The sequence below is a fragment of the Hemitrygon akajei genome, unplaced genomic scaffold (assembly GCF_048418815.1).
Source record: "Hemitrygon akajei unplaced genomic scaffold, sHemAka1.3 Scf000033, whole genome shotgun sequence".
Lineage (NCBI taxonomy): Eukaryota > Metazoa > Chordata > Chondrichthyes > Myliobatiformes > Dasyatidae > Hemitrygon > Hemitrygon akajei.
The window spans coordinates 1,986,451-2,010,265 of record NW_027331919.1 but is presented as its reverse complement, the minus strand read 5'-3'; the positions used below and the strand labels follow the sequence as shown (position 1 = coordinate 2,010,265).

At 47.5% G+C, this 23,815-nt stretch overlaps 1 protein-coding gene across 2 annotated transcripts in view; it reads left to right on the top strand.

Moving 5' to 3' along the window:
• Positions 1 to 23,815, top strand: part of LOC140719867 (uncharacterized) — a 331,537-nt gene that overhangs the window by 13,940 nt on the left and 293,782 nt on the right. The window contains exons 5-10 of one of the 2 annotated variants that reach the window (XM_073034793.1): positions 2,247 to 2,366; positions 5,981 to 6,097; positions 11,248 to 11,379; positions 13,274 to 13,416; positions 16,205 to 16,269; positions 17,948 to 18,642. In XM_073034793.1, coding sequence (XP_072890894.1) covers positions 2,247 to 2,366; positions 5,981 to 6,097; positions 11,248 to 11,379; positions 13,274 to 13,416; positions 16,205 to 16,269; positions 17,948 to 18,137 — 767 coding nt within the window. In that variant the 3' untranslated portion in view covers positions 18,138 to 18,642. Of the gene's footprint in view, positions 1 to 2,246; positions 2,367 to 5,980; positions 6,098 to 11,247; positions 11,380 to 13,273; positions 13,417 to 16,204; positions 16,270 to 17,947; positions 18,643 to 23,815 lie in introns of those variants that run through there. The other variant, XM_073034794.1, reaches the window with a different exon arrangement.

The window sequence follows — 23,815 nt, the reverse complement described above, 5'->3', positions numbered from 1 at the left end:
GAATTGATCATAGGGAACAAGCACATGACAGACCAATTGAATAACTACTTTGGTTCTGTCTTCACTAAGGAGGATATAAATAATCTTCCGGAAATAGTAGGGGACCGAGGATCTAGTGAGATGGAGCAACTGAGGGAAATACATGTTATTACGGAAGTGGTGTTAGGTAGATTGAAAGGATTAAAGGCAGATAAATCCCCAGGGCCAGATTGTCTGCATCACAGAGTGCTTAAGAAAGTAGCCCAAGAAATAGTGGATGCATTAGTGATTATTTTTCAAAATTCTTTAGATTCTGGATTCGTTCCTGAGGATTGGAGGGTGGCTAATGTAATCCCACTTTTTAAAAAAGGAGGGAGAGATGAACTGGGGAATTATAGACCGTTTAGTCTGACATAGGTGGTGTGGAAAATGCTAGTGCCGATTATCAATGATGTGATAACAGCACATTTGGAAAACGGTGAAATCATCGGCCAAAGTCATCATGGATTTGTGAAAGGATAATCATGTCTCACGAATCTTATAGAATTTTTTGAAGATGTAACTAGTAGAGTGGATAGGGGAGAATTGGAATGTCTCTATTTGACCCCCCCCCCCCCATTCTCCTGAACTCCAGGGAATACAGCCCAAGAGCTGCCAGACGTTCCTCATACGGTAACCCTTTCATTCCTGGAATCATTCACGTCAATCTTCAGCGAAACCTCTTCAAAGTGAGGATATCCTTTCTAAAATAAGGAGCTCAAAACTCCACACGATACGTTAAGTGTGGTCTCACGAATGCTTTATAGAGCCTCAATATCACATCTTTGCTCTTATATTCTGTACCTCTGGAAATTAATGCCAACATTGCATTCTCCTTCTTTAAAATCGACTCAACCTGCAGGTTAACCTTTCGGGCATCTTGCATAAGGACTCCCAAATCTCTTTAAATCTCTACATTTGGAGTTCTCACCCCGTCGAAATAAAAGTCTTCCGAATTATTGCTTCCACCACAGTGAATGACCATACACTTTCCAACGTTACATTTCATTTGCAACGTCTTTGGCCATTCCTCCCAAACTAGTTAAGTCTCTTTGCGGCTTCTCTGTTTCCTCAACACTACCGTTCTCAACCTATCCTTGTATCATCGGCAAATTTAGCAACAAATCCCTCAAAAGCGCAGTCCAAATCATTGACATGTACTGTAAGTAATGGTCCCAACAGCGACCCCTGTGGAACTCCAGTAGTAACCGGCAGACAGTCACAATAGGATCCCTTTTGTCCCACTCTCCTTTCGGCCGACCAGCAAATGCTCCGCCCGCGCTAGTAACTTCCCTGTAATTCCATGGGCTCTTATCTTGCTAAGCAATCTCATGTGCGCCACCTTGTCAAAGACCTTCTGAAGATGTAGCAATCTTTTAAAGCCAAGACGCTAAATAGTGTTGATTAGCAGAAGGATCCTGGCGTCCAATGTCATTGCTCTTGGCCATGCTTTCTGATAAGGTGGCCAGGAAGGCGGATATCATGCCTGCCATTAACATCTATGGCACTGAGTTCAAAGTAGGAAGTTATGTTGCAACTTGAAACAATCTAACCGGGACGAAACCCACTTGATCACAGGTAAAACGTTCAAACTCCTTGCAGCCATCGGCTGGAATTGAACCCGGTCTCTGGTACTGTAAATCACCACGTTACCTACATTCCCTCCTCTTGCAAGCAGTCACTAAATAAAGAAACACAAATGAGCGACAAAATCCCCACAGCATGTTCATCCCCACTAGACCGTCATATGCCCAATGGGTGAAAATAGGACAAAGCTTGCAAACAATAATACAACCACGAAGAGTAATAACACAACCCTCTCTCATGAATTCTCACTCGCTCCCTCTGTCCCTTTCCTTCTCTGTCCCAGTTTTTCTTCTCCCCGCTTGCGCTATCTCTCTCACACTTCTCACTCCCCATTCAGCCAAAAATTCGGAGCCTCTATTCCTCTTCTCCTCCACCACTCCCTATCTCCCAGTTCTCTGTCCCCCGTTCTATACTATCTTTCAGTCTCTCACCCTCGGTCCTGTCTTCCATCGATCCACTCTACCCGACTTTCCCCGTCACTCTTCTCCCTGCCTTTCAGCACACTTTCTCCCTCTCAACTCCCTCTCTCTCCCATTCTCTCTTCCCTTTTCTCTGCTCTGTCTCTCTGTCCAGAATTCTCTACCGGTCTCTCTAGCTTCTGTTTCTACCCCTCTCTCAGATTATCTCTCTTTCCCTTTCAGACGGCCTGAACTCCAGCTACTCTCTGCTAAAGCTCGGGAAAACTGAACTTCCCATCGATGAGGATGAAGATCCTCCCATCGCCGTGAGACCCGCAGACCTGTCAGTGGCTGCACAGGCAGGTCAGAGTTCACACTAATGACATCACTCTGAAGCGGTCACGTGTTTTAAGCACACGTGTTCAAGTTCTAATGCATCTGGTTCCACCACTTCCTCTGACAGCTGGTTTCACAGACGGACCACTGTCTGGGTAAAAAAGAGTTGTCAGTCTTGTCCCCAGTTGCATCATCTACTGCTGTCAAGTTATCCCTGAGCGCTTTGGTCCTGTACGATCCAACCGGGAGAAAACAATGACTGTGTGCATTCACCTTGTCTGTGCCCCATGTGGTTTTATACAACTCTGTAAGATCAACTCTGCGCTCCAAGGCATAAAGTCCCAAACTGCTTGACTTAATTCCATTACTCAGTACATGAACTATCCTCGTGCATCTCCTCTGCCCTGTCGCTAGCTCAGTGGGATCTTATCCAGAGAAGGACGACGGCAAGGGAACGCTCTACTCAAAATGTGGCTTCACTAACGTCTTGTACAATTCCAATGCGACCTCCCTACTCCTGTACTCATTGACCTGACAGAAAAAGGGCGGCGCGACAGACGCCTTCTACACCGCCCTGTCTACTGTGACTCAACTTTCAGAGAACCGTGTACCTATAGCCCTGGGTCCCTCTGTTCTACAATATTCTCCACGGTCCCTGTCTACTGTGACTCCACTTTCAGAGTACCGTGTACCTATATCCCTGGGTCCCTCTGTTCTACAATATTCTCCACGGTCCCTCTCTACCTGTGACTCCACTTTAGGGAACCGTGTACCTGTACCCCTGCGTCCCTCTGTTCTACAACACTCCACAGGATCCCTGTCTATCTGTGACTAAACTTTCAGGAAACAGTTTAACTCTCGCCCTGGGTACATACGTTCGATAACATTTCCCAAGTTTCCTCCTGTTGACCGTGTAAGTTTTACGCTGATGTTTGTCCTCCTGAAATACGATAGCTCGAAATCCCACTGTAAGAGATAACTGTCTTCACTGTTTAAAACGCCATCGACGTTAATGTTGCCTGCAAATTTACCTGCCGCGTATTGTATAATCTGCTATAAATGGTCGATCTAGTTGGCAAAGATCAATGGTCCCACCACCGACCACCCATGAACACCGCTAGTGACGTACATCCAATCTGAGAGATGGACTGCAACCCTAAACTTTGGATCCTATCTCCGAGCCGGATCAGCTGGAGCAGCCATCCCTGCCTGCGTCGCACAATATCTCCCAGAGCGGTATACCATATGGGATCTTGTTAAAATCTACGTATATTACATCCAGCACCTCGACCTGTTCAGTACTCCTCAATCAAATTGGTCAGACAGATCTCCATGGGTTCCACACCATCTCCAGACCAGTCTACATCTGAGCCCTTATTAATAGCCTTGGTCAAGTCTCTGTATGGTACATCTACTACCAATTCCTGGTCTGTTCTCCACTGTCAAATCCTCCCGACAAATCTCCCTGGGTCTCACGCCACCTGTCATCTTCTTGCCCAGTCTCTCTTCTACTCTCCCTATTTTTCTCTCTCCCGCCCAGTCTCACCGCTCCATTACTTCTCGGTCTCTCTCTACATTCCTGTCTCCCATCTTCCAGAGTGATCTACCATATGGGACCTTGATTCGGGACTTGACAAGCGTCCATTACGTCTATTAATCCGGACATATTAGTCAGTCAAATTCCCCAGGGTCCCACACCATCACACAGAGTAGTCTACCAAGTGAAAAAAAAGAATTATTTTCTTCCCGGTTCACCATGTCTACTACCCTGTTCTCATGAAACGCCCTGGTTCCTCACGAAAATATATTTTATTCTGCATTCTGTGATTGAGTAACCTTGTTCTACTCCAATGAAGTGACCTATATCTATGGATATGGGTGGGATCTCTCCTGTCTGTGATCTATATAAACGATCTGGATGGGAATGTAGATGGGTGGTTTGGTATGTTTGTAGATGATAGGTTGATGGGTGTTGAGGATCATTTAGAGGACCTGCATTCAATTCCGTAGGAAATAGATCAGTTTCTGATATGGGGTGGAGGAATGGCAGATGGTGTTTAACCCGGACAAACATAATTTTTTTTTACCTTGGTAGTCGAAATGTTCAGAGATAACACCAGATCATAAGAGTTACAGAGGGTATCACTCTCAAATTTGAAATGTTTCCCTAACTCGCTAACTTAGAGAAAGAGGGACAGCATTGCCAGCACAGCATTGCCAGCATTGCCAGCATCCTGGACAGCATTGCCGGCCGAAGGGCCTGTTCCTGTGTTGTTCTGGCTGGTCTACGATGCAGGACGTTCGAAACACACAAAACCTTGTTAAATGTCCAGGTTCTCACAAGTCATGGCCGCAGACAGCAGAGTTCCCAGTGCGGATCCATGGATAACACTACCAGTCCCGGACGTCCGCCGGCCTCTGGGTTCTGTGGACAAGCCAGTACGGAGACTCAATTCAAAAAACCTTGTGCATCCCAGTAATCACAATCTTGTGAATGGATCTCCCATGAGAGAGACTTTGTCAAAGGCCCGTCTGCAGTCAACTCTTTAACTCTCCATTGAACCGCGTGATCAACCCGAGATCCCTTTCCCTGTCGGCAGTTATGGGTTCTGTCGTTAACTGTCTCCTGACCTTTCACATTTAACGCCCCAAAGGAAAATACCTCACACTTACCTGAGCTAAACTCCGTTTGCCATTTTCCACCCAGATCTGCAACTGATCCAGACCCCACCGAATCTATTGGCGATATTCCGCACTGTCCACAACACCACCGATATTTGTGTCCAACCGTCCATCTCTATTTTCATCCAGGTCCATCACACCCATCACAAACACCGGATGGTCCGGTTGTATATGCATACCATTTCCCACCATCTTTTATCTTTTTTCTCAAAATATAATTTGTTTTATTTTTTATTGAAAAACATTTCGGAACAGGCACTTCCGGCCACTCAGGCCGCGCTGCTCAACAATTCTCCGAATAATTCCGTTTTCTAATGACTGTTCAATTTACAATAACCAATTAACCAACCTACCGGTATGTCTTTGGACTGTGGGACGAAACGAGAGCGCCCGGGGGAAATCTACTCGCTCGTGGGGAGAAATTGGAAACTCCTTGCAGGCAGCGGGGGGAATTGAACCCGGGTCGCTGGTACTGTAAAGCGCTGCGCACAACATCACGTGCCCGTACCGCCCTTCTCCTTGCCAGCAGCCACAAAACAAAGAAACACAATGGAGTTCACGAAAATCCCCACAACATGTTCATCCCCACAAGACCGTCATTTATCTCATGCGTGAAAAAGGAACAAAGCGGAAAAACCGTAAATCAGTTAGGAAAAATAATAAACCCGTGACAATCTCTCTTTCCTCTCTTTCGCACCCCCTCTCTCTCGCTCCATTGTGTCTTCCCCCTCCCACTTTTTCTTCCCTCACTCCCCCTCGCTTTCCCACTCTGTCCCTGTCTCTCAAACATTCCACTCCCCATTCACACAGAACATCGTTTCCTCTTCTCACGCCGCCATTTCTCCTCCCCTTTCTCTTCTCGTTTTCTCTCCACCATTCTCTCACATTTTTCCACCCATCGCTCCCCTCCCATCATCCCCTTTCCTCTCCTTCTGTTTATCTGAATGATCTCTCCACAGGTCCGCATAAACAGGAGCCGAACGAGAACAGCGGAAATAGACCGGACCGTAAGATCTGCCTACTCTGCCTAGTTACGTTTGTCCTCTTCGTGACAGTGGTCGGGCTCTCGATCCATGGTGAGTCGAACGGACTCCGGTTGGAGTCAGACCGTAAAATAACAGAGTGGAGTGAAATGTGAGTGTAAAACCTCACAGTGACACGGACTCGCCGCGCAACATGTACCTCACCACGTACCTCACCATGACGCTGACACATACCGTTCCGTGACGCCGTGACACTATCACGCCCCTCACCGTGGAACTGACACTACCCTTCCTGGACAGGGACATAACTCCCACCATGGCACAGTTACGTCCACACCATGACACCGACAAAGCAAGTCTGTATCCAGACGGCCAATTCTACGTGGATTCCATGTGTCATGTTCTTCTGGATAAGCCTCCCCTGAGAGCTCAGTCAAACACCCACGGCTCCAACTTAATCGGTCACATTCCGGAGACGTGACAAAATCTCTGGAATCAGAGAAACGCTTGTCATCCCTGGGAAGAAGGGATTTAGACTCTCTGCGATGAGGCTCAATCTAACTGAGACTGAGAGACGGAGGGGGTGATCGTAGTGGAAGGAGAGACCGCGGTTGGTGGGTGGAAGGGAGTCCCAATAGGAGACACAGCTGATTTCACCAACGCAGTGAAAAAGAACATCGTCAATAGATCGAAACGTAGGATCTGCCTACTCCGCCCGTTATGTCCACCGTTATCGTAATTGTTGCCGGGTTCTCGACCCATGGTGTGCCGAACAGGATCCAAATGGAGGCAGGCTGTGAATAAATTGTTATTTTAAAACACCACAGGGACACCGACACACCCTTCACCGTGACATTGAGACACCTACACGTTCCTCAACGTGACAAGTCCAGCTCCGCACCGTGGCAAAGAATCAGCCGTCACTGTAACACCCATTACGTCACTGTAACCTCACTGTATCACCGTGACAGTATCGCCCCTCAATATAACACCGATGCACCACTCACTGAGGCAATTACCCACACCTCACCCTGACACAGGCAAATCCTCACCGTGATAGCAACACCAAAATTCACAGTGAAACCGACATAGTACTCTCCATGACATCGACACACACCTTAGCGTGACACTGTCACACCCACCTCAGCCATAACTTGTCGCTCACCGTGCACAGATACACACCTCTCTGTAAGATCAGGACACCCCAGACCTTCACAGACACTATATCAACTGATATACCACCAGGCCCCTCACTCTGACATTTCTCTGACGTCATTGTGACCCGGCGCACCACTCGCCGGGGCACAGAAATTCCAATCACAGTGACACCGACACGTTCCTCACAGCAACTCGGACATTCCCCTCACGATACTGACGCAGACGCCCATTGTAACATCAGCAAAACCTTCACCGGGACATTGATACACCCCTCAGAGTGATACAAGTTTGCTCAATTTTGCGCCGACGCCTCTACCTGTGCCCCCAACATATAGCCATATAAATATATAACAATTAGAGCACGGAAAGAGGCCATCTCGAACCTTCTAGTCCGTGCCGAAAACTTACTCTCTACTACTCCCACTGACCGGCACTCTGCCCATAAACCTCCACTCGTTTCCTGCTCATACACATATGCAATTTTACTTTAAATGACAATACCGAAACTGCCTCAACCACTTCTACTAGAAGCTCGTTCCACAGAGATACCACTCTCTGAGTAAAAAAATTCCCCCTTGTGATACCCTTAAACTTTAGCTCCCGACTGTCAACTTATGTCCTCCTGTTTGAATATCACCTACTCTCAATGGATATAGCCTATCCACGTCAACTCTATCTATCCCCATCATAATTTTACATTCTTCTATCAATTTCCGCACTTAATCTTATAGGCTCCGAAGAATAAAGACCTAACTTGTTCATATTTTTCCTGTAACTTTGGTGCTGAAACACGGGTAACATTCTAGCATATAATCTCTGTCCTCTCTCTATTTTGTTGACATCTTTCCTATAATTCGGTGACCAGAACTGTACACAATACTTCAAATTCGGCCTTACCAATGCGCTGTACAATTTTAACATTACATCCCGACTCCTATACTCAATGCTCTGGTTTATAAAGGCCAAAATACCAGAAGATTTCTTTACCACCCTATCGACATGAGATTCCACCTTCAGGGAACTATGCACCATTATTCCTAGATCACTCTCTTCTGCTGCATTCTTCAATGCCTTACCATTTACCATGTATGTCCTATTTTGATTAATCCTACCGAAATGTAGCACCTCACACTTATCAGCATTAAACTCAATCTGCAATCGTTCAGCCCACTCTTCTAACTGGCCTAAATCTCTCTGCAAACTTTGAAAACCTAATTAATTATCCACAACGCCACCTACCTTAGTATCATCGGCCTACTTACGAATCCAATTTACCACCCCATCATCCAGATCATTAATGTATACGACAAACAACATTGGACCCAGTACAGATCCAAAGGCAGACCACTAGTTACCTGCCTCCAACCTGACAAACAGTTATCCACCACTACTCTCTGGCATCACCCATCCAGCCACTGTTGAATCCAATTTAATGCTTCAGTATTAATACCTAACTATTGAACCTTCCTTACTAACCTTCCGTGTGGAACCTTGTCAAATGCCTTACTGAAGTACATATAAACAACATGCACTGCCTTACCCTCGTCAGCTTTCCTCGTAACCTCTTCTAAAAATTCAGTAATATTTGTCAAACTTGACCTTCCACGCAGAAATCCACGTTGATTGTTCCTAATCAGACCCTGTCTATCCAGATAATTATATATACTATCTCTAAGAATACTTTCCATTAATTTATTCACCACTGACGTCAAATAGACAGGGCTATAATTTCTAGGTTTACTCTTAGAACTCTTTTTAAACAATGGAACCACACGAGCAATACGCCAATCCTCCGGCACCTTCCCCGTTTCTAATGACATTTGAAATACTTCTATCAGAGCCGCTTCTATTTCTACACTACCCTCCCTCAAGGTCCGAGGGAATATCCTGGCAGGACTCGGAGATTTATCCACTTTTATAATCATTAAAAGCGCCAGTACTTCCTCCTCTTTAATCCTCATCGTTTCCATAACTTCCCTTATACAATTCAATATCCTTCTCCTCAGTTAATACCGAAGAAAATAAATTGATCAAAATATCCCCCATCACTTTCAGCTCCGCACATAACTGTCCATTCTGATTCTCTAAGGGACCAATTTTATCCCTCAATATCCTTTTGCTATTAATAGAACTGTAGAAACTGTATTTTCACTTTAATTGCCAAAGCAACCTCGTATCTTCTTTTAGATTTTCTAATTTCTTTCTTAAGATTCTTCTTATATTCTTTATATTCCTCGAGCACCTCATTTACTCCATGTTGGCTATATTTATTGCAGATATCTCTCTTTTTCCTAACCAAGGTTTCAATATCCTTTGAAAATCATGGCTCTCTCAAACTTATAACCTTTCCTTTCAACCTAACAGCAACATAAGTATTCTGTACCCTCAAATTTTCACCTTTATTTGACCGCGATTTCGCTATTACATCCTTCGCATAAAACAAATTGTCCCAATCCACTCCTTCTAAATCCTTTCGCATCGCCTCAAAGTTAGCCTTTCTCCAATCAAAAATCTCAACCCTGGGTCCAGATCTATCCTTCTCCATAATTATATTGAAACCAATGGAATTGTGATCACTGGACCCGAAGTGCTGCCCAACACTAACCTCCGTAACCTGACCTATTTCATTCCCTAACAGAAGATCCAGCACCGCCCCTTCTCTAGTTGGTACCTCTATGTATTGCTGCAAAAAACTATCCTGCAGACATTTTGCAAACTCCAAACCATCCATCCCTTTTACAGTATGGGCTTCCCATTCTAAATGTTGAAAATTAAAATCTCCTAGAATCACAACCCTGTTCTTACTACAAATATCTGATATCTCCTTACACATTTGCTCCTCCAATTCTCGCTCCCCAGTAGGTGGTCTATAATACACCCCTTTAAGTGTTACTACATCTGTCCCATTCCTCAATTCCACCCAAATAGTCTCCCTAGACGAGCCTTCTAATCTAACCTAACAGAGCACCGCAGTAATATTTTCTCTGACACACAACGCAACACCTCCACCTCTTGTCCCTCCGATTTTATTACACCAGATGCAACAAAATCCAGTAATATTTATTGCCAATCGCACCCCTCCTGCAACCATGTTTCACTAATAGCTGCAACACCATATTTTGAGGTATCAATCCATGCTCTCAGCTCATCCACCTTTCTTTTGCAAAGTTCCAACATTAAAATAAATGTATTTATATTTTCTCCACCTCTTCCTCTCTGTTTATCACTAACAGTACAAAGAGGTTTACTGTCTTCTTTTTCTTCCTTCTCCCATCTACCTGTTCCTATACTCTGGTTCCCTTCCCCACTTGTATCTAGATTCAATCCACTGGAGCCTCTCTAGCAAACCTACCTGCAAGAATACTGTTCTCGTCGAAGGATGATTGAGCTAAAACCGACCCACTCTGCCTCAGTCCACGCGGACAATGGCAGCTGTCTGTGGCGATCTTCCTTTTTAAACTTTTGGCGCACTACGTCACACGCCTGCGCAGTCTAGCCTGTTTGCAGCGATCTTTTAAAAAAATACAGCTTCTCTCCGAGCTTCTTTTACCTCTTCCCTCTTCGCCTCTTGCTTAGATTTAAATAACTTTTGAAAACTTCATCTCCTTTTTAAACCTCTGTCGCGCTAAGTCACGCGCCTGCGCAGTCTGGCCACTTTGCCCCGATCTGTTACAAAAAAAACACAGCTTCTCTCCGAGCTTCTTTTATCACTTCCCCCTCCGCCTCTTTCTGCGTTTTAAACATGCATACTTACTAAACCAATTTACCACCCCATCATCCAGATCACTAATGTGTATGACAAGCAACATTGGACCCAGTACAGATCCCTGAGGCACACCACTAGTCACCGGCCTCCAAACAGTTATCCACCACTACTCTCTGGCATCTCCCATCCAGCCACTGTTGAATCCATTTTACTATTTCAATATTAATACCTTAACTGTTATTATTAATAATATAAATATCCTTAACTGTGAAACGCTTCACCGTGACACTGACACAACACTCTTTGTGACCCGTTCGGTAGCCTGACGCTGACTCACGTGTCACTATAAACGCTAAACATCCTTCACCATCTCTCTCAGTATCACAGATTCGTCAGTCACTTAAACGAATGCAAAGCGATCTCCCTCACCAGTTCACTGAGATGCAAACGAAGTACAGATCTGTCAACGAAACCAAGGCTCAAATCTGTGAATTGTTGACCAGAAGAAGAGGTGAGGCAGCATCCCCCTCTTTCACCCGCACCTCATCACAGGGTAGGCATGGAGAGAGGAAGCGTCACTCTGTCTGAATCCGACAGTGTGTGATGGGACTTGACATCTGGACTGTCTGAATAGATGGTTCACTCTGTGTTTGACCCAGTGAGTGTGTGATGGGGATACGTGGAGAATGTTTCACTATCGCAGAATCCAGGAGAGTGTGAAAAGACGCTGTGGAGGTGGATTCACTCTCTGTCTGACCACGGGATTGTGAGACGGAACATTACAGCTTCACACTATGATTGTCTAATGGGACTGTACGGATGGAGCTTCACTCTGTGTCTGACAGTGGGATTGTGTGATGGAAGATCGCAGAAGGACGTTCATTCTATATGATACCAGACTGTGTGATTGGATGTTGTGGAGGGAGTCTGACCTCGGAAGTGTGAAATGGGAGTGTGTGGGCGGAGCTTCGCTTTGCGTGGGAACACAGTGGTGTGTGATGGGACGGTTCAGAGAGAGCGTCACTCTGTGACTCCCCAGTGAGTGTATGATGGTATGTAAGTATAGAGATTCACACTGTGTTAGTCTCGGGAGTGTGTGATGTGACTGTGTGGAGGCAGCTTCCCTCTGTGTCTGACACTTTGTTCTGTGGTGTGTTGAGAATCTGTAGAGGGAGAATCACTCTCCCTCTGACATTTGTCGTGTGTGCTGAGGGAGTTTCTTTCTGTGTCTGACCGCTGGAGTGTCGACCGCTAGGGCCGCGGAGAGCGAGAGGCACATTGTGTCTGACCAAGACTCAGTGTGACTGAACTTTTTAGAGGGATCTAAATAATGTTCTCTGAGTCAGAGAGACGGTCCGCACGGGCGTCCGATAATACAGATAATACATCATATTTGTGTGATGGGACCCTGGAGACACATAGAGAGAGAGAGAGAGAGAGAGAGAGAGAGAGAGAGAGAGAGAGAGAGAGAGAGAGAGAGAGAGAGAGAGAGAGAGAGAGAGAGAGAGAGGGGGAGAGAGAGATTCACTCTGTGATTGACTTGGGTATGTATGATATCATAGTGTAAGGGGGTTTCACTCTGTGCTTTTACCGTGGATTCTGTGATGGGCAGTGTTGAAGGAGATTTCCTCAGTGTCTGAAAGCGGGTTCCGTGATTCGGAGTAAAATAATGTCTCTTACCCCGGGAGTGTGTGACGGGACAGGGTGCATTGAAATTCTATTTGCGTCTGTCCCTCAGGAAGTTTGTGATAGGATGGTGGGAAGGAGATGTGTAACTGACTCCTGATGTCTGTGACGGGACAGTGTTGAGGGAGCCTATACGTTCTGACGAGTCCCGGGAGAGTGTAATGGGCTTCCGTGGCTGGAGATTCAATTTGAGTTTGACGGCAGGAGAGTATGATGGAGCGGTGTGAACAAGCTTCAGTTTGAGTCTGAATACGTGAATGCGTGATAGGACGGTGTGGAGGAAGTTTGTATCTGACCCCGGGAACGACTAACAGGGCAATTTAGAGGGATCCTCAATCTGTGTCTGACCCCGGGAGAGTGTGATGGGACGGTGTGGAGGGAGATTCACTCTGTGTCTGACCCCGGCGAGTGTGTGACGGGACGGTGTGGAGGGAGCTTCACTCTGTGTCTGACCCGGCGAGTCTGTGACGGGACGGTGTGGAGGGAGTTTCACTCTGTGTCTGACCCCGGGAGTGTGTGATGAGACAGTATGGAGGGAGATTCACTCTGTGTCTGACCACGGAAGTATATGTTGGGACGATGTGGAGGAAGATTCACTCTGTGTCTGACACAGGGAGTGTGTGTTGGGACGGTGTGGAGGGAGATTCACTCTGTATCTGTTCCCAGGATGCAATGGACGGACGGAGGAACATTCACTGTTACTTGTTCGTTATTTCCAGAGCAAGCTCTTTCCCAGGAATGGATCAGAATTGAAGTCGGGTGTTATTTCATATCCACGGTTGAAATGTCCTACGCTGAGGCGAAGCAAAATTGTTCTAACTCTGATTCAAAACTTCTTGAAATAAACTCTAGAGAGGAAGAGGTATGTGTCAGATCGGCAGAATATATATCCATTCACCAGAGTGAACATCCGTCCACTTCATCCCATCACACACTCCCGTGGTCAAACACTGAGTGGAGCTAACTCCGCACCGTCCCATCATACACTCCCGAGGTCAAATACAGAGTGAATATCCCTCCACACATTCCCATCACACACTCACGGGGTCAGACACAGAGAGAATCTCCTTCCACAACGCCCCAGCACACACTCCTGGGGTCAGACACTGAGGGAAGCTCCCTCCATACCGTCACATCACACAGTCCCGGGGTCAGACACAGAGTGAATCTCCCCCCACACCGTCCCATCACACTCTCCCGGGGTCAGACACAGAGTGAATCTCCCTCCAGACCGTCCAGTCACACACTCCAGGGGTCAGACACAGAGTGAATCTCTTTCCACACCGTCCCATCACAAACTTCCGTTGTCAGCCACAGAGTGATTCTCCTTCCACACCGTCCCATCACACACTCCCGGTGCCAGACACAGAGTGAATCTCCCTCCACACCGTCCCATCACACACTCCCGGTGCCAGACACATAGAGAATCCCCCTCCACACCGTCCCATCACACACTCCCGTTGTCAGCCACAGAGTGATTCTCCTTCCACACCGTCCCATCACACACTCCCGGTGCCAGACACAGAGTGAATCTCCCTCCACACCGTCCCATCACACACTCCCGGTGCCAGACACATAGAGAATCCCCCTCCACACCGTCCCATCACACACTCCCGGGGCCAGACACAGAGTGAAGTTTCCTCCACCACGTCCCATCACACACTCCCGGGGCCAGACACAGAGTGAAATTTCCTCCACCACGTCCCATCACGCACTCCCGGGGTCAGACAGAGTGAATCTCCCTCCACATTGTCCCATCACATACCCCTGGCGTCAGACACAGAGTACAGGTCATTGTACAGCATCAGAACACACAATCCTGGTGTCAGAGAGGGAGTGAATCTCCCACTTCACCGTCAGACCTCACAGTGCCGTGGTCAGACAGAGAAGGAGCCTACCTCCCCACCGTCCCTGCACACTCTCCCGAGGTCAGGTATAGGGTGATGCTTCCTCCAAACCGTCCCATCGCACATCTCTGGGTCAGACACAGAGTGAACTTTCTCCCACACTGGCCCATAGCTCCGGGTCATCCTCAGACTGAAGCTTTCTCTCCACGCCACGATCACACACTCCTTTGGTCAATCATGGAGCGAAGCTCCTTGCATTGTCTCACATCACAATGTTCTGCGGACAACCACAGAGTGAACCTCCCTCCACGCTACCCCAATACACCCACCCGTGATCAGATAGGAAATGAAACACTCTCTGCACCATCCCGCCGCACGCTCCTGTGGTCAGACACAGTATGATGCTCTTTCTAGCCAGTGACGTCACACAATACAGGGGTCAGAAAACTAGAGAAGCTCCCTCCGCACCGTCCAATCACAGACAGCACTGGGTTCAGACACGGGGCGGCACACCGTCCAGGCACGTGCTACCGTTGCCGGTGTCAGACTCACACATGACCACGCCCCACCACCCAACCTGAGCTTCCCATCAGACTCTCGCAGTGTCAAACACAGAGCCCCATCACACACACACGGAGTGAGGGGGTGAGACGCAGATTTAACCTCCCTGAACACCGTGCCATCACACACTCCCGTTGTCAGCCACAGAGTGATTCTCCTTCCACACCGTCCCAGGACACATTCCCGCGGTCGGACACAGAGTGAATCTTCCTCAACACCGTCCCATCACACACTCCTGGCGTCAGACACAGAGTGAATCTCCCTCCACACCGTCACATCACACTGTCCCGTAGTCAGACACAGAGTGAATCTCCTTCCAGACCGTCCAGTCACACACTCCAGGGGTCAGACACAGAGTGAATCTCTCCCCACACAGTCCCATCACAAACTCCCGGGGTCAGCCACAGAGTGATTCTCCCTCCACACCGTCCCAGGACACATTCCCGCGGTCGGACACAGAGTGAATCTTCCTCAACACGGTCCCATCACACACTCCTTGCGTAAGACACAGAGTGAATCTCCCTCCACACCGTCACATCACACTGTCCCGTAGTCAGACACAGAGTGAATCTCCTTCCACACCGTCCCATCACACACTCCCGGGGTCAGACACAGAGTGAGGCTCCCTCCACACCGTCCCATGACACACTCCCGGGTTCCGACACAGAGTGAATCTCCTTCCACACCGTCCCATCACACTCTCCCGGTGTCAGACACTGAGTGAATCTCTATCCTCACAGTCCCATCACACACTCCCGGGGTTAGACACTGAGTGAATCTCCCTCTACACCGTCCCTTCACACTCCCTCCGGATCACACACTGAGTGAATCTCACTCGGCACCGTCCCGACCCACACACCCGGGGTCAGACAATGAATGTATCTCCGACCGCACCGTCCCGTCACACACACCCGGTGTCAGACACAGAGTGAATCTCCCTCCATACCGTCGCAACACAGACACTCCTGGGATCAGGCACGGAGTGAATCTCCCTCCACACCGTCCCATCACACACTCCCGGGTTCAGACACAGAGTGAATCTCCCTCCACACCGTCCCGTCACATACTCCCGGGGTCAGACACAGAGTGAAGCTCCCTCCACAGTGTCCCATCACACACTCCCGCGGTCAGACACAGAGTGAATCTCCCTTCACAGCATCCCATCAACACTCCCAGGGACAGAATTAGAGTGACCTAAATTGTGCTCGATTAATCCTTAATGATAATAATTTTATTTTACAGAATTCTATTCACTACGCCTTCGGCGACCCCGGCAGTTCATACTGGATTGGAAAATGCAAAGTGGGGTGAGATTGCACGTCATCCAGGCTCCTGATGATAGAGTAGGCCACAGGATTAGTTTGGGTGGCGTTGTGGATAATGAAGTATGTTATCAAAGCCTGCAGAGAGATTTAGGCCTGTCAGATGAGTGGGATGAAGAACGTCAATTGTAGTTTAATGCTGTTAAATTTGATGTGCTACATTTTGGTAGAAATAATCCAAATAGTACATACATTGTAAATGGTTATACATTGAAGAATGCAGTAGAACAGAGTGATCTAGGAATAATTGTCACAGTTCCCTGAAGGTTGAATCTCATGTGGATAAGATGGTGAAGAAAGCTTTTGGTATGTTGGCCTTTATAAACCAGAACATGGTGTATAGGATGAAATGCTAAAATTGTACAATTCATTGGTAAGTCCGAAATTGGAGTATTGTGTCCAGTTCTGGTTACCGAAGTATAGGAAAGATGTCAACAAAATAGAGAAAGTACAGAGAAGATTTACTAGAATATTTCAGCAGCTAAGTTATAGGGAAATGTTGAACAAGTTAGGTTTTTAATTTTTGGAACGTAGAAAGTTGAGGGGGACTTGATATAAGGCATTTAAAATTATGAGGGGGATAGACAGTGTTGACATGGATAGGCTTTCTCCATTGAGAGTAGGGGAGATTCAAACAGGAGGACAGGAGTTCAGAGTTAGGGGGCGGAAGTTTAACGGTAAAACGAGGTGGAATTACTTTATTCAGAGAGTGGTAGCTGTGTGGAACAAGCTTTCAGTAGTGGTGGTAGTGGCACGTTCGGTATTGTCATTTAAAATTGGACAGGTATATGGACAGGAATGATTGGACTGTTATAGACTGAGTGCAGGCCAGTGGGATTAGGTGAGAGTAAGCGTTCGGCACGGACTAGAAGGACCAAGATGGCCTGCTTCGGTGCTTTAATTGTCATATGTTATATGGTTATATGACACAGGCCCTGGGAGAGAGTGAAGCAGTGGGAGTACTTTGCGGACTGGCACAGATCTGTGGATAGAGAAATTGTCACTGGCATTAGTTAGGGCATTGACAGAGGTCTATGGGAAGAGAGTGGGAAGTGGGAGTGTTTTGCTTTCTGACACTGGTCTCGAACAAGAACGTTGGGCAGTGGGATTATTTTCAGGGCTGGAACGGGCCTTTGGGTTGAGAGTGCGAAGTGGGAGTATTTTGGGGACCGACACGGGTCTGTGCGGAGAAAGTGATGCAGTGTGCGTACATTGGACTGGCACTGATATGTGGGGTGAGAGTGGAAAGTGGGAGTATTTTTCTGTAGAAAGCAGGCCTCCTGAGAGAGTGTGAAGCAGGGGGAGCATTTTGGGGACTAACATGTGTCCTTGTAGAGAGTGTGGAGCTATGGGTGTATTTTAGGGCCTGTGATGAGAAAGTGGGGCACTGGGATTATTCTGTGGTCTGACACCGGTCTGTGTGGAGAACGTGGGGCGCGGTATAAATTTGGGGACTGATGCAGGGCTGCAGGGTGAGACTGGGACAGTGTGAGTATTCTAGAAACTGACACAGGGTTATGCTGGGAAACTGGGTTAATAGGAGATTTTGGGGTCTGCCACAGGTCAAAGGTGAGGGAGTGCGTCAGCGATTTCGGGGATTGACTCGGGATTCTCTAATGGAGGAGCTTTGTCATCTTTGCACTTGGTTCCCCCTCTTTAACAGGAAAGTGGCCTCTAAACTGGTTTACAAAAAGAAGGATGGAAATTTCGAATGCAGTCAATGTAAAGGTAAAGGATGCAAACAAGATCAGCACCGTTTCATTTGTGAGAAGTCTGAACCTTTATGCTCGGATATTCCTGAAAAGATCCGGGATCTCTGTCAACAGCCCGTGGGGATGACTTCAATCAAATGATAACACCCTCGTTCTCCCCATCTCTCTCTCCGACTCTCAACAGCTCATCTTTTCTATCGCTCTGTTATTCGTCATCTCGCCTTTTCTTTACTCCCGTTGCTCCAAACTCTCTCTCACTCATCCTCCTCCTCTCCCACGTTCTCTATTACATCCTCATTTCATTCGACTCGCTTTCTTGCGTCCTTCTTCCCCAACTCTTCTCCCTTGTCTTCATAATCTCTCTCCCCCGTCTCTACTCGCTGTCTACCACTGTCTCCCATCCCATCTCTTTTTTTTTAAATCTAACTCCTCTCGCTCTCTCGTTACTCTTTCCAGCTACTCTCACCTCAACCATGTCCCTAATGTTCTGGGTAACCCAGTCCTGGGAAAACACAGTGCAGGCATTCACCTTATCTGTGTCCCTCGTGGTTTTGTACACCTCTGTAAGGTCACCGAAAAAAGGTCTCAGAATTCCCAACATCGCTCCATAACTCAGTCCCTCCTGTCCCGGCAGCAACCTCGGAAATCTCCCTCTGCAATCTTTCCAGTTCGTTGAGATTTCTCTTAGAGCAAGGCAAGCAGAACTGAACTCCATACTCCGAGTGCGGCCTGACCGACGTCATCTGCAACTGCAACGTGACCTCCGACTCCCGTACTCAGTGTCCTGACTGATGAAGGCCAGCGTGTCAAATGTCCTGTCCACCTGTATCGCATCTTTTCTACCGGATTCACGTTCTGTTTTATTATCTGTGACTTAGACCACCGGAGATTTGTTCTTTTGAGGAATCGGTAGGGCGCAAATATGTAAAATAAATTTCAAATGCAAAAAGCTAATAAATGCCGCACAAATGTGGAGGTGTTGCTGATGCGTTCAAGAATATGTTGGCGGAGGGGAAGTAGGTGTTCCTGGTTCATTGAGTTTTCAGTCTCCTGTTCGTCATCAACCATCCTTCCCAGCCGACCATCCTCGTCACCGTCATCCACGACTTCCCCTACAGTCCTTCCCGTTGCAGCCACCGCCATCTTATTCCACATATCCTGTCTCTATCACCTCTCCATCCCCTACACTCCGTACCGTCTCCGTTATCTCTTGCTTCCCCAGCTCGTCTCTCCGTCTCCCTGACCCGCTCCATCCCCTGCAGATCTCCACGGTTCCATTAACCCTCTCCCTCCTCTACAAGCCTCCCTCTCTCTCTGTTTATATGGAATTATGGGTAGAAAGGGGGAGAGATGACGTCTGTTGTTAAAGCACCCAGCCCCCTTCCACCGGATATCGATCTCTCGGTTCTGAGCATCTGCACTGTTCTGTGTGAACAGGCCGATCGTTTGGTTCAATAACTCATCAACCCAGTCACTGCTATCTCACCACCATGTCCGTGCTCCCACCAAAACCTCTTCCAATTCTCTCCTGTTCCCTGCACACCCTCTGAACACAAACACACGCACATTCTCCGAGCCGGCACACAATTCAAGACTGCTGGAATGGGGGAGTTTTGGGGATTGGAGAGAGGGAAGGAGCTTCGGAACATGAGAGTTGCTAAAGGGAACCAGGGGGAGTAAGCTTCAATTTGTGCCTGAACCCGGGTGTGTGCGATAGGACGGTCCGGAGAAAGCATCACCCAGTGTCTGACGTCAAGTATGTGACGGGACGGTGTGGACGGAGCTTCAGTCTCTGTCTGAACACAGGTGTTTTGGATGCGACTGTATGGAGAGATTTTCACTCGGTGTTTGAATCTGTGTGTGTGTGTTTGTGTGTGTGTGTGTGTGTGTGTGTGTGTGTGTGTGTGTGTGTGTGTGTGCGTGTGTGTGTGTGTGTGTGTGTGTGTGTCTGTGTAGAGAGAGAGAGAGAAAGAGTGGCGGTTAATTGGATTTGAGTGGAAGTTAGAGGGTAGCAGAAATTCACAGGATATCAGTAAAAGCGTGTACACGCGCACTCACGCACGCACACACATACACATAAACACACACACGGGCGCGCACGCATATATATAAGCAGCTTGACGTCCTTGGCACTTTAAAAGCTACCGAAATCTACAAACTACGACAAATGAACTTGTCTTCTGCTGAGCGAACACTGGGGGGCAGCACAGACCCTCGCCTGGAGGCCGCACCACACCGGCCCTCTTTATGCAGCTCCTTCATTTTCTCCGCCATCGAGCAACTCTCTCAGTTTCCACCTGAACCGGAGCGGAACTAATACCCCGACGGGAAGGTTTGCCATTATAAAAGGGGTCGTTGTGGTGTTTAAGCAAGAGTTGCAGGAGGATGATAACAAGAATGTTTCAACAAATAGTTGAGTCATTGATGGGACAGAATTTGTCAGCACTTCAGACAAAGTCAGGAAGCAAAAGTTTGAGCCCGCTGGGACTCATGTTCTGAGGTGCGTACTTTTCAATGCAGGAAGTATTGTACGAAAGGCAGATGAGCTCAGGGTAGGGGCCAACGACTGGAAAGATGATAGTTTAGCCATTAGTAAGTCTTGGTTGCAGGAGAGGAAATCTGTCAGCTCAGCCTTCCTGTTTACCGCTGTTTTAGCCGTGCTACTGTACATATAATTTAGGCTGAGGCGAGGCTTTAATGGCGCAAGTGAGGAATAAGAAAGGTATGAACTCGTTCATGGGGCTACATTATCGACCACCGAACAGTCTGGGGATTTAGAGGAACAAACCAATGGAGAGCTCGGAGTCTGTTGTAAGAGACATCAGGTTGTGACATCGGGTGAGTTTAACATTCTTGGTATTGACTGTGAGCCTCAGACTGTGAAAGGACCACTGGGATAGTGTTCTTATTCAGTTAAGCAAATTTCCCTAATCAGCAGATCAATGTCCCAATGAGAGAGTGCAATACCTGATCTCGTCCTATCGAATAGGACACGCCAGGGGACAGAAGTTTGTGTCGGGGAACACTTTGCATCTAGTGATGGCAATGCCATTAGAGACAGGGTAATTATGGAAAAGGATAGATGTAACCTCCAGTTAAGTTTCTCTTTGAGGTGTATAACAATACGAGACGCAAATAGAATATATAGCTTGTATCTTTTACCCCTAGGATGGAAATGTCTAATACCAGGGTACCTGCATTAAGGTGAGAGGGGGGACGTTCAAAGGAGATGAGTTTGGCAAGGGAGGGTGTTGCGGGAGATTCACTCTGTGTCTGACCTTGGTAATGTGTGATGTGACGTTGTGGAGGGAGCTTCTCTCTGTGACTGACCACGGTAGTGTGTGATGGGGCAGTATGTAGGGAGCTTCAGTACTTGTCTGACAACGGAGGTGGTAATGGGATTGTGTGGAGGGAGCATCACGCAGTGTCGTACCCAGTGAATATGTGATGGGACGGTGTGGAGAGATATTAACACAGTTTGAATGTGTGTGTGTGTGTGTTTGAGAGAGGGAGGGAGAGAGAGAGAGAGAGAGAGAGAGAGAGAGAGAGAGAGAGAGAGAGAGAGAGAGAGAGAGAGAGAGAGAGAGAGAGAGAGCTGAGCCGGACTAGAGGGAAAGAGTGGTGGGAAATTGGATATGAGTTGAAGTCAGAGGGTTTATCTTTTCAAGGATGGGAGTCTTGGATGACAGAGGCACAAAACTGTGGTTTGATTTGTTTTCAGTTTAATTATCGTTTCCTTCTTTATAATTGCAGTCAGAGCAGCAGCAATACCTGGCAGGAGTGTTGAATGATATAAAGAGGTAAGAAGACTTAAACATATGTATGTGCCGGCGGTGCCAAAATTCCGTCACACAGGAATGACCCTGAATACAGCCAGGACCAAGCTGCAAAACACAACACCAACATTCCCACACGGCACAATTCATACATAATATGTATAAAACAGAAAGGGAGCAAGCATATGAGGGATATCAGTGAAATACATTCAAGCAGTATGTACACACACACACACACACACACACACACACACACACACACACACACACACACACTCACACGCACACACACGCACACACACACACACACACACACACACACACACACGCGCGCGCGCGCGGACACACACACACACACACACACACACACACACACACACACACACACACACACACACACACACACATTTATGCAGCTTGAAGCCCCTGGTCACTTTGAATGCCACGGTAATCTACAATTGTTCACAACAGAGATGGTCTTCTGCCAAACGAACACTGGGGGGCAGCACAGACACCTGTCTGGAGGTTGCGCCTCACCGCCCCCACTTTGCTCAGCTCCTTCATTTCCTCTCGCATCAGCAACTCTCTCAATTTACACCTGAACTCGATTGAAACTAATATCCCAGCGGTAAGGTTTGCCATCAAAAGATGGGAAGCGGTGGTAAAAACTAGAGTTGCAGGGGATGAAAACAAGAACGCCATTACAGATATTTGACTGGTTGTTGGGACAGACGTTGTTAAGAACACAGACAAAGTAATGAGTCAAAAAGTGGAGCCTGAGGGTACTCATGTTCTGAGCTGCGTACGTTTCAATTCACGTAGTATTGTTCGAAGAGCAAGTGCGCTCAGGTCAGGGGTCAACGCCTCTAAGCCTGACACTGTGGATATTAGTGAAACTTGACTGCAACAGGGACAGTACCGCTTGCTCAAAATTCCAGTTTCCGCTGTTTCAGTCGTGCTAATCTGGGAATATTTCAAGAGCGAAGAGGCGGTTTTACAAGTCAGTGATAACATCACGGCAGTGCCCAGTCTCGTCTCAGTGAGATTTTATAGTCGGAACTGAAAAATAAGGAAGGTGTGGACTAGTTCATGGGGCTACTTTATCGTCCACCGAACAATCCTGTGGGTTCAGAGGAATAGATCTGTGGAGAGTTCGCAGACTCTTGCAAGAAGCATAAGGTTGTGATAAAGTGTGATTTCAATTTTTTAGATATTGGGTGTGAGCGCCAGACAGTCAAAGGACGAGTTGGGTAGTTTGTCAAATGTTTTCAAGAAAGATTCCTTTATCAATGCGTATAAAGTCCTAACGAGTGTGTGCAACAATTGATATTTTAGTGCCGAATGGGAAAAGGCAGGGAATATAAGTTTGTGTCGGGGACCAATTTGCATCTGGTGATGGTAATGTCATTAGAAATAACTCATTATGGAAATGGATAGGTATGACCTTCGGGACCGCTTCTAAATTGGAGGAAGGCCAACTTTATTGGGGTCAGGAATGATCTGGCAAGTGTAGATTCGGACAGGATGTTCCCTGGCAAAGGTGCTGTAGGTACGTTGGAGCTCACGCGCTATTGAACCTCAGTGTCGAAGGGAAGGGCCCAAACGGTCAATAGTGAGAAGCTTTGAAGGAGAGAGAGACGACAGTGTACAAGATGGTGGTGCCGAGGAACCGACGGACAAAGTAGATTGGGATTGGGACTGGGGCTGACGTTCCCGAGTTCACTAATTCATTTCCGGGGCATAACCAGAGGGCACAGAATAAAGATGAGAGTGGGTGTGCAGAGAGTAGGGAACGATTGGCTGGAAAGAGAAGGGAGAGCGGAAGGGGCGGGAGTATGATAGGGACGGAGTAGGGAAAGGGGAAACAGAGTGGGAGATGGCGATAAGCAGCGGGATAGTTGGGGATAGAGAGCTGCAAAGGAGAGCGGGAGAGAGAATGGGGACGAGGGTAGGCGAGGAGAATGAGGCAGAGATGTTGGGAGATTTGGAGAGGATAGGGGAGTGAGAGTTAGGGAGAGTTGCGGGGGGTTGTGGAAAGACGGG